This window comes from Scyliorhinus canicula, chromosome 14, assembly GCF_902713615.1.
Source record: "Scyliorhinus canicula chromosome 14, sScyCan1.1, whole genome shotgun sequence".
Taxonomy (NCBI): Eukaryota; Metazoa; Chordata; class Chondrichthyes; order Carcharhiniformes; family Scyliorhinidae; genus Scyliorhinus; species Scyliorhinus canicula.
This window is the reverse complement of record NC_052159.1, coordinates 142435395-142455289: the sequence shown is the minus strand read 5'-3', so window position 1 is coordinate 142455289 and position 19895 is coordinate 142435395. Positions and strand designations below refer to the sequence as shown.

General features: G+C 45.6%; 1 protein-coding gene across 1 annotated transcript; it reads right to left on the bottom strand.

Annotated features, from left to right (window-relative positions):
• Positions 1–3676: 3676 nt before the first annotated feature.
• pou4f1 (POU class 4 homeobox 1) lies at positions 3677–7189 on the bottom strand. Its single transcript, XM_038817860.1, has 2 exons — positions 6795–7189; positions 3677–6530 (listed from the first exon to the last, which is right to left on the bottom strand). Exons 1-2 carry the CDS (start codon positions 6915–6917, stop codon positions 5487–5489), a joined length of 1167 nt encoding a protein of 388 aa, XP_038673788.1. The 5' UTR covers positions 6918–7189; the 3' UTR covers positions 3677–5486.
• Between the last annotated feature and the right edge of the window lie 12706 nt (positions 7190–19895).

Sequence of the window (19895 nt, the reverse complement as noted above, 5' to 3'; positions counted from 1 at the left end):
ATGTTTATTGTCAGTACCTGACTGCCTGAGAATTTCCTGTGCAAATGAGTTTGCCATAGACTGATCAAGCAGTGAAAGGATGTTTATATATATATATAAAAAATAAAAGCTTTGTGTCGGAGAGTGTAGTCCATTCCCTCGTGAAACCACGGCAGGTCAGGTCAATGTAAAATTTAGGGAGGCACAAATTTGGAAGGGTTTCGAAATAATTGTGGGGGGTAGAGTGGGGTGTGTGTGTCTCGGTGGGGGGGGGGGGGGTAAAGTTTGTCGGCACTAGCAGATTTTAAAGCAAATAAACATGCATCCCTACACTGTTCTTCAGGCGAGTGTAGGTGGTCCTCACCAGTTTGACCTCTGGCACTGCCATCTAGTGTTGTGGTTGACTCAACAAAGCCGCTTCGGAATCTTGATAGCCAGCCAACAGAAGCTGTAAAAATGTTACTGTGGAGATGGCGAGTAAGTGGGATGACAGGATTTATTCGGGGCGGTTATGTCTTTAGCGAGAAAATAATCAGCGCCACTTTTTTTTAAATCTGTGATATCCACGTGGCAATGTCAACTCCGAAATGAGCACCGATCGTTCGATGATTTAAACATTTGAACCACGGTTATTTAGGTTTTTTTTTTACCGCTACCAACAATTTGCGAATGCACCACCAGCTTTAGAATCACAGCAGAGAGTCTGAGCTGTTATTTTTTTTTTCGTTTGTTTGTTTCATTGCTGTTGTTGCAAAAGGAGTTTACTGCTGAAAGTCAACGCGGGGAATTTAAAGCTGGGCGCACGTAAATTCCGAGAATTTACAACAATCTCGTTCCTGCGCTTGACTTTCTGTTCGCCAGCCGGGAATAATAATGATTATAATTGGCACAACTCGGCTTTCGAATCCTTAGATGTGGCTTGTGTCTGGGTGTCACGCGCGATATTTTATCCCCCCCCCCCCCCCCCCCAAATTAATATTTTCTTTCCGGGAAGCTTTCTATTTGGGAGGGAGGAATGGCCACGTAACCGCCACAACCTGTGCAGTTTCCATATCCCTTTAATATCTGCCGTCAAGTCGAGGATAAAAGTCATAGTGGGAACGGATTGAAATAAATCGTTTGTTAAATGCAATTAAGGAATAAATGTAAATTAAATAAAGTTCAAAATGTTTAAAAGCCCACTGGGACGTTTTTTTCTCCTTCTTATCAAAGCAGATTTTATTTTCCTCAAAGAGGGTTTTGCACCCGTGCTGCACAACAAAGCTATCGTGACAACAATTACCAAAGTTTTAATTAGCCTCTTGTCATCATTCGCTTTATTAATTTGTTGAATCTCTTGACATGAATTATTTACAAAGCAATTCGTAATTTACATTTGCGAGTAGCATCTCAGATCTGGCAATGTAAGCGGTAATAATTACAATGGCGAGCTGAGTCGAGTTAGAGGGATGTATGTGTTGCTGTATCTGGCCGATTTGGGTTGCCATTGAGCTGTGTGTACTATGTAAAAAGAAACAGTAACTTGGATTAGGTGATATTGGCGCGACCTCACCATGTCGCACACTTCCAGGCTTGGCAGCGATAATAAAAAAAATAAATATAAATAAATGGTTACTTGCACGACATTGTTTGCAACATAAGAGCGTTTTATTATTATTATTAATAAACTGATTAAGATGAAGCCTGGGAAGGCCGGCTTATCGCGAGTTTCTTCACCACTGATTGAATATATCATAAAACTGATGTGTTGTGCAGGACAGGGTTGGGAGCCGTCTATTTCGAATTCAAGAGGGATAATCGCATTAAAAGTAATTTGACAGGGCTCCGAACGCGCGTGCACGTGATCCTACGAGCGGCTGAGCCGAAATCAAGAGAATGTGTTTTTTAACGGTAATTTTTAGATTGTGATTTCTTCAGGCGAACCCCCCCCCCCCCCCCCTTCCCTCATCACCATTCAAGGTCTCTAGAATAACCCTGGGTTACTCTGCAGTACTGGCGCGCGTCTGCCTTGTTGAACCAGCAGAGAAATTAGCCAGGGTATCAGACAAGAGGAAAAATCAATAGGATCATGGCAGTGAGTGAACATTATTCATTTATGATGGTTTAATATAAGTTGAAACCAATTGCCGAACAAGTGTTACATGCGAATTCCACAATTCTCACGTTATTCCTTGAGGATAGTGACCCGTTGTTTTGTGGAATTTGTTGAAGTTTGCAGACAAAGCCAAACACAGACACTGCGCAGTTGCTTGTAGGCACACTTATAGGTGGAATGTAACAGTCAAAAAGTTAACATTAATGCAGTCTTGGAAACGAAGGTTCAACTTACATAATGTCTACGCCTAATAGCTTATTATTTTTTTAAGTTAGTATATTAGTTGAAATCCAATTAATATTTCAAAGGTAAATTTTCCACCAACACACTTTTCCTTCAATATTATTTAAATGTGTTATGCCTGTTTATTTTTTCCAATTTGCGTTTTACCGGACAAAGGCGTTGCATGTAATTAACTGTATTGGGGGTGGCGGATCGCCTGTTTATCTCAATACTTTACGTGAAATCATAATCATACCTGTGCCACAGCTTGGAGTTTTATCAGGGCATGCTTTTACCTGTGCACGTGCACAACAATGGGTGTCCCTTATTATAATCTGTTATTGTCACAAGTAGGCTTACATTGCAATGAAGTTACTGTGAAAAGCCCCTAGTCGCCACATTTTGGCGCCTGTTCGGGTGCACAGAGAATCATCCCGTTTATTCACTGATAATGATTGCAGCTGCATTGTTGCACTGACAGAGCTGGACAACGTGTGCAGTTCGGATTACTCCACATCCAACATTGCATTTGCGTTTGTTCCAACACGCGCGTGGGATCAGCGAGCTTGAGGGACACATGAGCACATTCCTATTCGATCTAACGGTGTGTATTCGCGCCGTGAAAGGGCTGTATTTTATGACAGTGTATTCGACGCGTGCCTTTTGAGAAGCGCGCGACAAGGGAGTTTCCAAAAGTGAAGCCGAAACACTGCCGGCTTGAGCTGGGACTCGGGGTGGTAAGTGTTCGACTAGTGCAGTAGGTGGCATCGCAAACGCGCTCCCTTGATGTCCCTGCAAACGACAACGTTCAACACAGACAACGGGTGACATCTGGGTGGAAAGTAATGCCAATTAGGGGAGGCCTATATGTATCTTAATAACCTGTTCTGCCCTTATGCGCAAAAATACAATTATCCCAATTTGGAGACACTTCAAAGTGGAAGTATGGTTGCAAACCAAGTTCTGCATGTGTGCGTGTGCGTGTTTTCTTTAAAACTGTTAGTTCATTTCACAGCTCACATATCCGTTAATTTAAAACTCTTCAGACTCTCGATTGATGTAGGTTCATGGAGTGTGCTCTTGGTTTACGTTATGACTGCGAAATTAGAACCCGCTTCACATTACAGACGTTGCAACCTTCTCGGCTTTTACATCTAACCGCTTGAATTAGGTATAACTTGGCTCCAAAGGGATATGGGGGAGGGGGAATTAGGATCAGGATAATGAACTTGATGATCAGCCATGATCATAACGAATGGCGGAGCAGGCTCGAAGGGCCGAATGGCCTCCTCCTGCTTCTATTTTATATGTATGTTTGTGTATCCACAGTTTGAACCCCCCTCCCCCCCCCCAGATGCAAAGAAACATTACACCTGTAAACAGACAGTTGTTTCCCTCGATTCGATTTTATTAGTAAATGTGATAAGACACATCTCCCTGTTGTATTTGGCTTACAGAGATAATTTAAATAAATAAGTAAATAAATTTTAAAAAAGAAACACAATCCAGGAGAAAGCTTGGCAAATATACATTGGACAGGGATTGACTTAAAGTGAGACTTCTGCTTTTCCTCATTTACGTATGATGCACACGTGGTTGCAGTTTGTAAACATACATGTGCGCAAATTAAAAAGTTATTTACAATAAACACCTATGTACATTTATAAACACGGTCAGAATGTTGTGTCTAGTGAAAACAGGCAGTTAATAGTGAACTCACACCACCCACAAGCTCTATCAAGCTACCCATCCTATAGTGCTCGTCAGTTCCAATGCATAGAATGTCTGCGCTGCAGACATAACATTTTCGTATCGAATCCAGAGGCGCCAAATTCGGCATCTCTCCTCAGTCCATGCGGTTATTTTGCTCCTGGGCACGTAGTTTAAGGTGCCCCGCAAAGGAGGCTATTTCCCACCCAAAAGCAGAATCAATAATTTAGTGTGAATATTTTATGCGCAAACTTTTGGTCGTCCTACATCAAGTTTTTTTCTTAACGCGAGATTCACTTGGGAGATTTTGATCGTAAACCATAATATGCTAACATGTTTTCCAACCAGTACAATATACTAAATTCTGCAACATACTTTCTTTTCTTAGTGCAATTACCAGAACGGAGTGCCCGTTACATTTAACAAAATAAAAAAAAAGTGAGCTGATCAGCATGCAGAACTTTGGAAACGGTTATCACTGTAAAAATGTCAATCGTGTGTTTTTTTTTGTAGATTTTGACTTTTTTTTAAATTGACAATCCAAAATAATTAATAATGACGCTAGATCGATATCTGCATAAATACTGTCCCCCAAAAACAGCAAATCAAGCCGTAATATCCACACGCACCAGTGTGCTGCTGTCGTCCCCCGGATACATTGAAGAAAGGGTGTAACTCGGAGAAGCCACCACGGTTGCCACTCAGAAGAAATGAGCGGACCGTCCCCGGGGCTGCAATTGTCAAAACTGCCTGAGTTTTAATTCCGTAACTGAAGCAATTGCCTTCTGAAAGTCAGAAAGGGGATGACAAAACATAACGGATTTCTGGGGTCTGTGAATGACATAAAGTGTCGAGATATCCTACTGCTCCCCCCTCCCCCCACTCCCCAAAAGAAAATACAAAATGCAAAAGGTAAAGGATTTGAGCGTCACTGAAACACTGGGGTAACAGGAGTGAAATAATATTGAGGTGCGTGAACATCAAAACAAATCTTCTTGGCATTGTCTGCCTGCCAGTTTGTTCCCCCTCAACAAGATAGTGGCCATGGCTGGCTCGCTTACAGTTTCATCTGGACGTTTCGGCGTGGAAAGCGGGCGATCTGAATTACCTGTGATTTGCACACTTCACCAATAACGTGAAAAATAACACAAACACCACTGTGCCTCAGAAACCGAGGATTTCGCTTGATGATGGTCGTGGGCACGTCTCTGCCTTTCTCTCAGTTTCTTTCTCCTTTGCAAAAACCTCCTCTTACACAGTGAGATTTTTTTTGTGTTTTTCTCTCCCCCACCCCCCTCCTTAAGACATCAACACACAAACAACAAAAAAAAGTACTGTGTCCAAGACTGGGAATCAGTTGCGGATGAACAACAACTTGCATTTGGTCCTGTCCTCTCTCAGCATGAAGTAAAGGGGGAACAGTGGGGGGAAAGGGGGGGTGGGTGGATTCCGTTTTGCTTTCTCTCCCTCTGTCTTGCAGCTAGTGATTGGCGGAAAATTTCATCCGTTTCTGCTTCTGTCTTTGATTGCAAAACCAAACCCGCACAACGTTCTTTTTCAGGTCCAGTTTCTCGGCGATCGCCGCGATCTTCTCGGACGAGGGCCGGGGCTGAACGGCGAAGTAAGCCTCGAGGGAGCGCTTCTCCGGCGCGGCGATGGACGTGCGCTTGCGCTTCTTCTCGCCGCCGTTGAAGATGTCGGGTTTGTTCATCTTCTCCCGGTGCGCGCCCTCCGCCTCCTCCAGCCAGGCTTGGAGGATGGGCTTGAGGGCGATCATGTTGTTGTGGGACAAAGTCAAGGACTCGAATCTGCAGATGGTGCTCTGGCTGAGCGAGCCCACGCCCGGGATCTTCAGGTTGGCCAGCGCCGAGCCCACGTCCGCCTGGGTCACCCCCAGCTTGATGCGCCGCTGCTTGAAGCGCTCGGCGAACGCCTCCAGCTCCCGCGGGTCGGCGTCCAGGTCGTTGACCGAGGGCAGGCCGGCCGCCACCCCGTGGCCCACCAGCCCGTGGGGGTGGTGCGGGGTCATGCCCATGGCCGCCTGGTGCGGGTGGTGGTGGTGGTGATGGTGGTGGTGGTGACCCAGGTGGCCCAGGCTGTGCATGTGAGCCGCGTGGGGGTGAGCCGAGGTGGACACCACCCCTCCGCCGGCGCCCCCTCCTCCTCCTCCCCCTCCTCCTCCTCCGTCCCCTCCGCCGCCTCCTCCGGCCACCGACATGCCCCCGGCCAGGGTGAGCGAGGACGAGCTGAGGTGGTCGATGAGCTCCCCCGGGTCGAGCGGCTGGTGAGGCTGGTGGTGGTGATGGTGGTGGTGATGGGCGTGAGGGTGCGAGGACAGCGCGGACGGGTGCGGCAGCGCCACGGCCGGGGTAGAGGTACATGGCACCGTGTTCATGTTGTGGTAGGTGGCATCCGGCTTGAACGGGTGGCTCTTGCCCTGGGACACGGCGATATCCACGGCTGCCAGAGCCTCGGCGCGGGCGAGCAAAGTTTCATCTAAGCTGGCGAAGATATTGTTCTGCAACTGTTATCAGAAACACAGAGAGAGAGAGAGACCATCAGCAGCTGATTTTCAACAGGGAATAGTCACATAACACTTAAAAACAAACAAAACACCCTTTTAAACCGGTGCAGCAAGAAGTTGCAATTGCAAAAGGCACTTACAATAGGAGAAATCAAACATCTTAAGCAGCGTTTGTCAAACCATTGCCTCACAGCACTATTAGTTACTCCACATTCACAAGAGAGAGGGGGAAGGAGAGAGGAAGAAAGAAAGACAGGTACATACCGAGGGCGCTGGAAGGCAGGCTCTCCTTAATGCTTCCGAGCTGGAATGCAGAGAAGTGTACTTGTGCTCAGGTAGGGTATGGTGCATGCCGAAAGCTGGCTGCTTGCTGTTCATGGACATCATTTTGAACACTGTACATAGGGATGCTGGAGAGAGAGAGGAAATGAGGCTGCAACGGGGAACTTAGAGAGAAAGCAAAAGTTGTGGGCTCAGATTAAGGTAGATCTGCACATGCATTATTGTTTTTTTTTGTTGTTGTTGTTGTTGCAGACAGGCACGCCTGTAAACAGGGTCTGTGTGAAGCTGCAGGGCCGCTGTGTGCCTGTCTCAGTCAGTGCTGCCTCCCTATTGCTGCCCAGGACACACAGATGCTCCGCTTACACCTGCTCCCCACTCTCGGCCCAGCCTCTCTGGCGCTCACGCGAGATTTTACGGTCCCGCCCGCCGGAGCGCGGGGGCGGGGTGGAGGGGAGGGGGGTAGGGGGGGGGGGGGGAGTAGGAAGCGGTTGCCCGGAGACAAAGCAGAGGCCGCAGCCCATTGGAGGAGGGGAGGAGGAAATGTGCGCAGGCGCTCTGGCATCTCCCTGCTGGTTGATTGACAGTCCCCCCCCCCCCCCCCCCCCCACACACACACCCCAGGATGGGAAGATAAGGAGGAAGACTACAGCTCCCACAATACCACCTCCTTCCACCTCCAACTGGTCATCAGCACGTGGAAAGTAACCATTCCAGCCACAGGAAGCGAATGCAAACATTGCAAAGGGGAGAGGACTCTGCTTCCAGAACCGAGGGGACATTGAAGGCTTCCTCGCTCACGCTCTGGTCTTCATGTGCCTGGTTGGCACAGATACAGGCTGGAGACTGGGCTGAAGATTGCGTCTCCCCCTCCTCTCCCCCTCGTGTCTTATATCAGCTGCCCGGGGCCGGGGAGGGGCTGAGTCCGAAGCATTCCCCGAACGGCATCTCCGATCGAAGTTTGAACACCGAGTGAGGACGAAGCCAATCTGGTGAATGATGTTGGCTCTTTGCACCCCCCCCCCCCCCCCAACTTGCCTCTTCCCCTCAAACTGAAGAAGCGCTTGTGGCTGAGCAAAGGGAATGGAGTAGACACTGGGACTCTCCTTAACGCTTTCTGTTGTCTGTGAGGGGGTGGGGGAAAAGAAAATGTCCAAGAAACATTAAACAAATATTGCCTCCGAGGAGGCCGTCTGCGCACGCGTACTCCCCTCATCCAAGTATAGGAATCTATTGCAACACCTGAATCATGTTAAAGATGCCAATGGCATCGGGTCGGGTCGATTGTATAGAATTAACTATAGGTGGTCTTGAAGCTTTTCTGGGCCGGCCAACTTCACAGAGCTTTGTTATTTAAAAAAAATCTCATTTAACCCCCAGCTAATTCTGAGCTTTATTATAGTCCACAGTTTCCATGTGTCCAGAACGGTATTCTATCACTGATATCAGTCTGTGTTTTACACGCGGGATCTCGATTTGAACAGTAACAGCGAATGATCCGACCGATATGATTAACAAAAGTCTCCCTCTAAGCTTATCTGAATAGATCAATCATAGATGTGTTGTTTACAAGTGTTTTATTGTATAATCCACGCCGTGTTTTAGTCCTCACTAAAGTGACTGGCATCATAATGACACAACAGTGGCTATTTGATTGATTGATTGATATTTATCGTCACATGCACCGAAGTACAGTGAAAAGTATTTTTCTGCGGCTAGTACGTAAATAGTAGACAAAAGAATAATCGACAGAGTACATTGACAAACGGTGCATCAACAAATAGTGATTGGAGTGCTTTGACTGCGTTGAGGCCAGGTACTCGAGAAAAGCCCAATATAAATGCAGGTCTTTTTTATATCATCACCGTCATTCTGTCATGGCAAATACATTTTTTAAAAAAGGTTCTATTTCCAATATAACCTAAACTTTTGAAGTCCAATTAAAAACTTATGCTAAAGTTTCTAGAATTTGCTATTTTGAATTGTGTATGCCAATGTGTCATTCCACACTGCATGGTTACATGTCACATGTTATATGGGATTTCGCAGAATGATTTCCAATGATGTGAGCTAAATCTTTCATCATACATATTTTGTTCTTCGTGGGTCTTAGCAGGACAAGTTTTCACGATACACTTGTTCCGTTACGGTGAACAGTCTAACATGTGTTTACAGTAACACTTTGCCAATCTGTATTCCCAGGTTTCTTTTGGCTCAGTAAAGTGTTGCCTCGACGCGTTTGGTTGACCTGCAGATGGGGTTGGATGTGATAAAATGGGATTGTACTGTGACGCGGGAACATTAGCTCCAGCCCAATCGAAAAAAAAAACCTGAATGCATTTACTTTTTATAGCGAAACAGTAGTTTGAAACCAGGATTAATAGCATCGTTCTGTTAATAATTCATAACCGCGCCCCATTTTCAACGATATACGATTGTAATGCGATGCATTTATGTTCGAGTATGCCCACCGTGATAGCTTCGATTCGGTAGCAGTGTACACAGTTAATATAAAACAGGATCAAAAATGTTTTATCGGTAAATATTAAAAATCAAGAAATCACACGTTAAATAAAAACGTCGGCCTGCTTATCTCTGTGGCGGAGACAAAGACAGAGCCATTGGTCAGCACGAGTGGTACCATTAGTCAGTCATTAGCAACTTATAAAGTTTTTAAAGGTCACCATTTAACACTGCGGTTGGATATGTCTGAGGAATAATAATTTATATCTGATAGAATTAAAAGCGATTCAGACACCGGCGCCTGTAACGCTATCGTAAGACTCTGAAAATGATCAGCATCCCTTTATTGTGAATGGCTGTGGAAGCATTTGACATAAATCCTGGCAAATGAATTTCTTTCCAACTAGTTCCAAGCTGTTGCACTTACGACACACGTTTTTCTTTAACGCTACAATAGTGCGGTACGAGTTTAGATGTCATGGCCAATAACATCCTAATTATTGAAATATAAATGGCGAATCTAGTATGTGTTTTTGCTCCTCGCATTTCCGACAACTGATTTGTAAATGTATTATTATTCATTTATGGGGTGCGACTGTCCAGTATTTATTACCCGCCCCCCGATTTCCCTTGAACTGCGCGGCTTGCTAGTCCACTTGAGAGGAGAGTTAAAAGTTAAACACATTGCTGTGGATCAGAAGTCACACCAAATCAGGTAAGGACAGAACCAGGTGTGGTTTTCTAGATTTCATTCCAGGTTTCTTTAAATTGAATTTAAATCTCACCTTCTACCAGGGTGGGATTCGTACCCTGGGTCTCTGGATCATTATCCCAGGGACAATACAACTGAGCCAAATATACATCAGGTTCGCTCAGATTTCCTGGGATAGCAACAAGTGACCAACAGAAGGGAAAGCTCCAATTATGAAATTCCAAAAGCAATGGATTAAACCTTAATCTTCTTCACCAGTTAGCCCACAGAGTCCACTCTACTGAAGCTAAAAGGTGGGAAGTTGTGGGCCTGCCAAGTGCAGAGATGAAGCTTCTGCTCCTTGTAAATAAAACAGGAAATTAGTAACAGCGACAAAATTAAAAAATAATACTAAATTGTTCAAAATTTTTGGGGGGAAATTCCGTCTTCCTCCATTTTCTGTTCTCTATAAAACATAAAACTGGATCTCCTTGTTTCCCTCTTATTTTATTGCCAGCCCCATGAAGCTGTGTGGGAAGGGATGGAAGGTTGTCCCGACCCGCACAAGTTGACCACGATAGGAAAAGAGTTTGCATGTTCACCCCGTGCCTGCGTGAGTTCCCTCTGGTTTCCTCCAAAGACGTGCAGGTTAGGTGGATTGGCCATGCTAAATCATCCCTTAGTGTCAAAGGTTGGGTGGGGTTACGTGTATAGGGCGGGGGACTGGGCCTAGGTTGGGTGCTCTTTGCGAGGGTTGGTGCAGACTCGATGGGGCGAGTGGCCTCATTCGGTACTGTACATATTCTATGGTTCTACGAAGGCAGACTCGAGAGACCATCTTCTCTGATCCGTTATTTCTCACACATTCCTATACTACGGGAAACAAAGGTTATAAAATAACATAAGAGGTTCACAAGTCAATCATTAAACATATCCTGCAATAGCTCTTCGGAATTTACAACGCGCACAGAAGGCATTTCACCAGAGGCCTGCGCCTGAGTTAGAAGCCTGCGCGCTGAGTCCCTGCAAGTCCCCAGGCCCGAGGGCATTCAGCTCATAGCTCAGAGTAACTGGGCCAATAAAGTATAGAGAGTTCTTTAGGATGGACAACACAGAATGACAAGACCTCGTCCAAGACATGTCCGAGCCGAAAGCTAGCAAATGGGGAGAAATTCTTGGCATGTTCTTGTATTTCTTGATGGACTGTGGATAATTACAGCAATTAGATCTTCTGTTTCTATTATCCGCACCGAATAAAGTTGAACACGTGAACATTGTTATTATTTAAACATGGAGCTGGAGTCTGAATTAAAAACTTGGATTACAAAATGCTTTACCCAAAAGGTTTTGCTTGGAGACATAATTTGGAAAGGAAGAAAGAGGAATACATATATTGCTGGGTCTTCAAGATCGACAGTTGGTTTATCGATATTGATATTGGTTTAGCACAGGGCTAAATAGATGGCTTTTAAAGCAGACCAAGGCAGGCCAGCAGCGCGGTTCAATTCCCGTACCAGCCTCCCCAGACAGGCGCCAGAATGTGGCGACTAGGGGCACAGGATGTTGTCTGGGCTGGAGCGTTTCAGCTATGAAGAAAGGCTGGCTAGGCTGAGGTTGTTTTCCTTGGAACAGAGAAGGCTGAAGGGGTGGGGGGCATAATTGAAGGGGAGTTAGGAATAAACTATTCCCATTAGAAGTGGGGTCAATAACCAGGGAGCATAGATTTAAGGTAAGAGGCAGGAGAGTTAGAGGGGATTTGAGGGTGAAAAAACATCCAGAAGGCGGTGGAAATCTGGAACTCACTTCCTGAAAGGATGGTAGTGGTGGGAACCCTCACAACATTTAAGAAATATTTAGATGAGCACTTGAAACATCATAGTATACAAGACAAAAAGAGAAAACACTAGACCATCTCAGCTGGTCGGACAGCATCTGTGGAGAGAGAAAGGTGCTAACGTTTCCAGTCTGGATGATTATTTGTCAAAGCTGACAATGCTGCCTTCTCTCTTTACTGATGCTGCCAGTAGAGCAGAGACTGTCCAGTATTTTCTGTTTTTGTTTCAGATTCCAGCATCCGCAATAATTTGCTTTTTGCGAACAGGACTATGGACTAAGTGCTTGAAAATGGGATTGGAACAGATAGGTGCTTGAGGGCTAGCACAGACACGATGGGCCGAAGGGGCCCTTGTTGTGCTTTATGTTAACTACATTTTGTTGGATAACGCTGATGTGAAGTTCCTTGAGAGGGTTCAATAGGTGGGAGGCGTTATACAAGAGTTGTTGTTGACTTATCTGTGTCGTTAAACAAAACGTGATGTGGAGATGCCGGCGTTGGACTGGGGTGAGCACAGTAAGAAGTCTTACAACATCAGGTTAAAGTCCAACAGGTTTGTTTCAAACACGAGCTTTCGGAGCACCTGAGGAAGGAGCTGCGCTCCGAAAGCTCGCGTTTGAAACAAACCTGTTGGACTTTAACCTGGTGTTGTAAGGCCTAAACAAAACAGGTGAAGATGCTGAGAAGAAACACGATTTTTCCGGAAAGATTCAGCAGGCCTGTGGAGAGAGAAAACAGGGTTAACGTTTCTGGTCGAATATGACTTTTCTTCAAATAGGTAGAAGTCACATCCGACTCGAAACGTTAACAGCGACACTCGCCCCCCACAGACGTTGCCTGGCTTCTTCCCAGGCCTTTCTCTTCTTCAGCTTCCCAGCATCTGCACTGCTTTTACTTCATCGGTTTTTCAGGATCAATTAAAGGACGATTCCGCTGCGCTGGGGAACTTTCACGCACAGCCCCTCCCTCTCAGAGCAGCGTAGCCTCTGGTTAGAAGTGAGCAGGAGCAGCTCTGCTATTATCGTTTATATTGCACGCCACATGATTCCCCAAGTCTTTATCAGTAGTCTGGGTTCTAGCTCCTTGCTGTGATACATAACTCGGCCCGTCCATTTCAGCTCACGTCCCTAAAATCGCAGTCACTAGCTGGCAACCTTAGTCACAAGGCAATGGTCATTGCTGAAAAAAAAAATCAGGTTTTCGGCGATTAACTATTTTAATTTCGGAAACACTTTTTGCCACCTACAACAAACGAGGCCACTTAGGAGTGTGTCAGAGAGTGGGTCAATGGGCGCATGTGTGTACATGTCAGCGTGTGTATAGTTCTCGAGAATCCCCCCATGTTAATCGCCATTGAATAGGCTCAAGTTGCGTTGAGCCTAAACTCCTGAATATCATGCTTACACTTCTCTGGCCCTCCTTTACCAGAACTCCTTAAAGCCCACCTCGCTGACCAAGTTTTTGGGCAACTTCCCTAGCATCTCATAATGTGGCTCCAAATCATATTTTATTTCATAATGTTCCTGTGAGATGCCTTGGGAGGTCTTATTGTTTTGAAAAGCGCTGTAGAAACAGGTTATTTTTTGTTATAGAGGTGCACAATACCAGATAAACTGGTATTTCAAAGGGTCAGAGATGAAACACTCGAGGTGTGATTTTTGCCAGCAAAGTACACTTCTGTATAGAAGTTGCTGCGTTTCCTCAAGGCGACAAGTTGCCATTTATGCAACCTTCTTCAAGTAACTAAGATAATGAATGGACCCTCAAACCAAATACAGGTCAGACCAGCCCGTTTTAAAAAGAAATTGTAATTCGCAAATGTGGCCCACCATTTCAAAATATAGAGATCATTTCAGCGGTTAAAAACAACAGGAATAGATTTGTTGTCCCCCTCAACCACCACCCCCTGCATTGCTCTAAAAGTATTGAAAACACAATCAATGGTTTCATTTTTAAAAAGTTTCTCAGACATGGAATGCACGTGCCATTTAATTGACTTGCTTCTTCACTGGGGCGTGTTGTGTTTTTTGTGACGCCCATTGAAATGCAGAATATGATTTCCTCACAGGCGGCGCATTGCATCGTTGCCAACGCTCAGCTCCTGCCAGTGGATCGCAATTCTGTTGAGAATTGTGTGCAGGAATGTTGTGAGTGCGCTCCCCCCGGTCGATATTATTTCGGAATAATTTTTAATAGGGCAGAGCTTGTTCTGAACAATCCTTCCATAGAGATTTCCCACAAATAGCTGGCTGGGGCACTTGGATGAGATGGCGATGTAAAACTGTGTGTACAGGTGAAATGCCTCTGATGCTGAGGTAGTGCCAAGATACCTGTAAACGCCTGTGCATACCATCATACAGGCTCGCCCGAGTGCAAACAACGTATTTCCCCGATCACAAACAACTTATGCTACGATTTCAACAACTTCTGATTGGACTTGTAATATTGACTCAAATAAAATATCGTGCAATTTTTCTGTTACATTGCACACTAAGTCTGTTATGCTTATACTATCATACCAGTTTAAACGCCTTGTATGTAACAGTATGACACAGGTGGTAACAACAGCACACGATGAATATCTTTAAAATTTACAAAAACGAGGTAGACTCATGAAATTCACTTTGCGCGAAAGGAAACCTTGCACCTACGGATGTAATATAGGGCAAACTGTTTTAAAATGACAACTATATTTTCAACTACAATCATCAATTTCAGGTCAGTTTCACGAACCCAGGATCTGTTTTCACGTTGGCAAATCGGTTTCTGAGTCAACAATGAATAGACCCACGTGGATTGTACAATCTGCGCCCCATACAGGGGTAGGAATGTTAGCAGGCTCAAAATAGGGAAAGTAACAGCGAAATAGTGACTTCAATCGCATTTGAATAAATCATATCCTGAGATTACCTGTCTGTACGCGGCCGGCATCATTGGGATTGCAGCCAGGAGTGTACAATGGTGTAATGTTAAATATTGAAAGCTTTAATTGTGGTTTCTCCCCCCCCCCCCCCCCCCCCCCCCCGGGTTGCTTGCTGGTGAAACCCCTTCAGGGAGAAGATAAGAGCGAGCCTGCTTGGGACCTGGATGCCAGTGTCCTGATTGTAGAGGGACATCCACCCCCGAGATACCCACTGTTAATCTCATTTCCCGCTTGCAAAGCTGAAGACCCGACCTGGCCAAAGACAACAAAACGAAGGGCGAGCGCCCACCCTCCCTTTGAAATACGGAGCCCACCCCGGGAAGACCAGTTTCACGTGGAGAGAGCAGGGCTTCCCGAGAAAGCTCTGATCCGATTTACTAGAATTTTCCTTTCAACGAAATCGTGCAGCTTTTACAAGGCGCGCCATGAAATTTTAATTGATGAACTGCGGTGCGTCCAAATCAATGAGGTGTCCATTCATTCAGATTAATCTATGTGTTTAAAAGAAAAGTTCTGTACAGGGGTGAAACTGTATTGACCTGTTAACTTTCAAAGGAAATTGACATCGAAAACAATTTCTTAGCCAACATATCAAATGTTTGTTGTCAAAAAGTTTATGACTTAATCTAAAGTGGCACAATAGATAAACAGCGAAGCTCGTCCGAAAATCGAAATATTGTATTCCTTTTTTAAGTGTCCACTACACTCTCTCATTCGGGTGATTGATTTTTTTTAAGCTTCCCTGGTGCAATAGTCGACCCGCATGCGATCTGAGTTTAAAAGACGAGCAAAACAAATAGAGAAAAAGCGCCCCCCCCCCCCCCCCCCCCCCCCCCCCCCACCACCACCGCCACTTGAATCCAACCACATTTTCACCGTGAGAGGCCGGGGCGAACTTGCGCTTTCGGCCGCGAGGAGGCAGTGGCGAGGAGCCCGCCCTCTTACCCCAGATGAAACCGGCGCAGCTCAACGTGGGGGAAATGGCTATTTTGCCAAGACGTGGGGACTAACTTTGGGGAGATGGGGAGCCGCCAGCTTCTATCCAGGTGGTTCCAGCCAATCCTGCATTCCCAGTTAAATTCCCCAAAGCCCCCTTTCGGCCTCAGCGTCACCTGGGCTAGCAAACCTTTGAATCGACTGCTTTTTGCACGACGTGGGGAATATCGAGGCAAGGAATGAAATGGACCCCTCCTCCCACACACACATGGTGTGTGCCCCATGCGGCGCTGCAAATACAGAAGGAAACCCCCTGTGCTGAGGCAGCCCCCCCCCCCCCCCCCCATCACCATCACAAGTATTCCTGTCACTACACTTTAACCACGGGCTGCATGCCCTTCAGCTCTGGCAGTGCCAAAGTGAGATCTGCAGCGCTGCAGAAGCTGCCCTGCCCAGTACTCCTGGCTAAATTGTGTACCCCTTAGCTTAGTGGCCGGGGCTGAATAGGTGGCACCAATGAGCTTTGGTTATGGCAGACATCTAATATTGGGAGTGGGATTGGGAGTGCTCACTGCTGTGGGCAGCCCTCCCTCCATCTCGTTCCTGGTACCAACACTTTCCCTGGGTCACGCTCAAGTCCCATTGGAAACTTATGTGAGTTGATCACAGAATTTCTACGGGAGTGAGCTATTCTCCCGTCTTCTCTCCACCTTCTTCCTTTTCCACACAACGGCCCAATTCCCTCTTTGGGTGCTTGCAGTGAACCTGCCGCCACCATACTCCCAAGTAGTGCATTCCAGACCATAGCTACTCCCCATGAGAGAATTTCCACCTCCCCATGGCCTTTTGCCTCTTTTGCCAATTACCTTACATCTGTGCCCTCTCCATCCTTTTGGAAACATTGTCTCCTTATGCACTCTACCCAGAACCCTCATTATTTGGAATACCTCCATCAAACCTCTTCCCAGCCTTCTCCACTCCAAGGAAAACAGTCAACTTCCCCAATCTATCTTCATCACAGACGTTCCCTCATCTCTGGAACTTTTCTGGTGAATCCTTTCTGCACTCTCTCCCATGGACCTTCCCATCCCTCCAAAAGTGCAACACGCAGAACACTGATGTCCTGGTGTAGTTCTTTGTGAGCTGTCTTTCACATGAAAGGTCCAACAGAGTGTCACATTCAGGTGGACACAACATATTCCAAGGCATTATGGGTGCGGTCAGCGGCGATCTCAAAGTAAGATGCCTAAAATGATCTAGGTATCTCTGGGGCGTGATTTTCCCGAAGACAGTTTAAATCTGGCACCAAGTTGAGGTGCAGCAACAGTGAGAAGGTCTTCAAACTGATAAGCAACCAATAACATTGAAGTATTCACACGCAGCAAAGTTCAGTTAGAATTTAAATTTCCAAATAGCTAAAATAAATCATAACCATCTATTGTGCTAGCTAAATACAAGATAGAAAAACTTCAATTACTTTTTAAGTGTGAGGTTATCTATTTTGGCCGGAAAGATAGTTAGGCAAATTATTATCTAAATGGATAGCAGATTCAAAATGGGTCTGGGCAGATGGATCTGGGTGTCTTTGTTCATGAATCACAGAAAGTCTGCATGCAGGTACAAAATATAATAAGAAAGGCAAATGGAATCTTATCATTTATTGCAAAAGGACTGGAGTATAAAAGTAGAGAAGTATTGTTGCAATTGTAAAGGGTGTTGGTGAGACCACATCTGGAGTATTGTGTCCAGTTTTGGTCTCCTTATTTGAGGAAGGGTGTGGTGGCATTAGAGGCAGTTCAGAGGAGGTTCACCAGATTTATTCTGGGGATGAAGGAGTTGATGTATGAGGAGAGGTTAAACAGTTTGGGCTTGGAGTTTGGGCTGGAGTTTAGAAGAATGAGAGGGGATCTGATCGAGGTATATAAAATATTAAAAGGGATTGATAAAGTAAACATGGACCAAATGTTCCCCTTGTAGGGCAATCACATACACGAGGTCACAGATATAGGTTGAGAGGTGGTAGGTTTAAGACTGAGATGAGGAGGGACTACTTCTCGTAAAGGGTGGTGAATTTGTGGAACTCGCTACCCCATACTGTGGTGGAGTCCGAATCATTAAATGGCTTCAAGAGGGAGACAGAAATATTTCTGAGGAAAAAAACGGGTTAAAAGGATATGGTGAACAGGTGGGGAGGTGGCTTTGAGACCACAAAGAGATCAGCCATGATCTGATTGAATGGTGGAGCAGGCTCGAAGGGCTGAATTGCCTACTTCTGCTCGAATTCCTATGTTCCTCAGTTCAAAATTCAGAAAGCTTTAACTTGGAGAAATTTGACATCTCAGAAATTTAAGTGAAGTTTTTCAGAGCGGGTCAGAGTGTTTCACAGTAATTATGAAGTTAATGTCAGAAGCCTCATTTCATCGCATTCAAGTGCAACTTTTAACAGTGAGACTAGTAGCATATGAGTAGAAGGGTAAGATTCTGGCATGGATAGAGGATTGGCTGACTGGCAGGAGGCAGAGGGTGGGGATAATGGGGTCTTTTTCAGGATTGCAGCCGGTGACTAGTGGTGTGCCTCAGGAGTCAGTGTTGGGATCACAACTTTTCACAATATACATTAACGATCTGGAAGAAGGAACTGAGGGCACGTTTGCTAAGTTTGCAGACGAGACAAAGATCTGTAGAGGGACAATTAGTATTGAGGTAGCAGGGGGGCTGTAGAAGGACTTGGGCAGGTTAGGAAACATAGAACATAGAACAGTACAGCACAGAACAGGCCCTTCGGCCCTCAATGTGGTGCCGAGCTTTTTCCAAATCCAAGATCAAGCTATCCCACTCCCTGTCATTCTGGTGTGCTCCATGTGCCTATCCAATAACCGCTTGAAAGTTCCTAAAGTGTCCGACACCACTATCACAGCAGGCAGTCCATTCCACACCCTAATCACTCTCCGAGTATAGAACCTACCTCGGATATCCCTCCTATATCTCCCACCCTATATCTTATAGTTATACCCCCTTGTAACAGCTACATCCACCAAGGAAATAGTCTCTGAACATCCACTTTATCTATCCCCCTCATCATCTTATAAACCTCTATTAAGTCGCCTCTCATCCTCCTCCATTCCAAAGAGAAAAGCCCGAGCTCCCTCAACCTTTCCTCACAAGACCTACCCTCCAAACCAGGCAGCATCCTGGTAAATCTTCTTTGCACCCTTTCCAATGCTTGCACATCCTTCCTATAGTGAGGTGACCAGAACTGCACACAATATTCCAAGTGTGGTCTCACCAGGGTTATGTACAGTTGCAGCATAACCTCACGGCTCTTAAACTCAAGCTCCCTGTTAATAAACGCTAACACACTATAGGCCTTCTTCACGGCTCTATCCACTTGAGTGGCAACCTTCAGAGATCTGTGGACATGAACCCCAAGATCTCTCTGTTCCTCCACATTCCTCAGAACCCTGCCGTTGACCCTGTAATCCGCATTCAATTTTTTCCTACCAAAATGAATCACCTCGCACTTATCAGGGTTAAACTCCATCTGCCATTTTTTGGCCCAGCTCTGCATCCTGTCAACGTCTCTTTGCAGCCTACAACAGCCCTCCACCTCATCCACTATTCCACCAATCTTGGTGTCATCAGCAAATTTACTGACCCACCCTTCAGCCCCCTCCTCCAAGTCATTGATAAAAATCACAAATAGCAGAGGACCCAGCACTGATCCCTGTGGTACACCGCTGGTAACTGGTCTCCAGTCTGAAAATTTTCCATCCACCAAAACCCTCTGTCTTCTATGTGATATTCTATGTGATAGCCAGTTACTTATCCAATGGCCAAATTTCCCTCTATCCCACACCTCCTTACTTTCTTCATGAGCCGACCATGGGGAACCTTATCAAACACCTTACTATAATCCATGTTTACGACATCAACTGCTCTAACTTCATCTATACACTTAGTTACCTCCTCAAAGAATTCAATCAAATTTGTGAGGCAAGATTTACCTGTCACAAATCCGTGGGCAAAGACATGGCAGATGGAATACAATGTGGAAAAGTGTGAGGTTAGGCACTTTCATAGGAAGAATGGAGCCAAAGACTATTTTTTAAATGGCAAAAGGCTTAGGAAATCAGAAGTACAAAGGGACTTAGGAGTCCTTGTTCAAAATTATCTTCAGGTTAACATGCAGGTTCAGTCAGCAGTTCGGAAGGCAAATGCAATGTTAGCATTCATATCGAG

Excerpts from the sequence above, each read along its gene's own strand:
- pou4f1 (XM_038817860.1), bottom strand. The coding sequence starts at position 6,917 with ATGATGTCCATGAACAGCAAGCAGCCAGCTTTCGGCATGCACCATACC. Across the intron at positions 6,531-6,794 it reads CCTGCCTTCCAGCGCCCTCG|TTGCAGAACAATATCTTCGC; the intron begins GTATGTACCTGT and ends TTCTGATAACAG.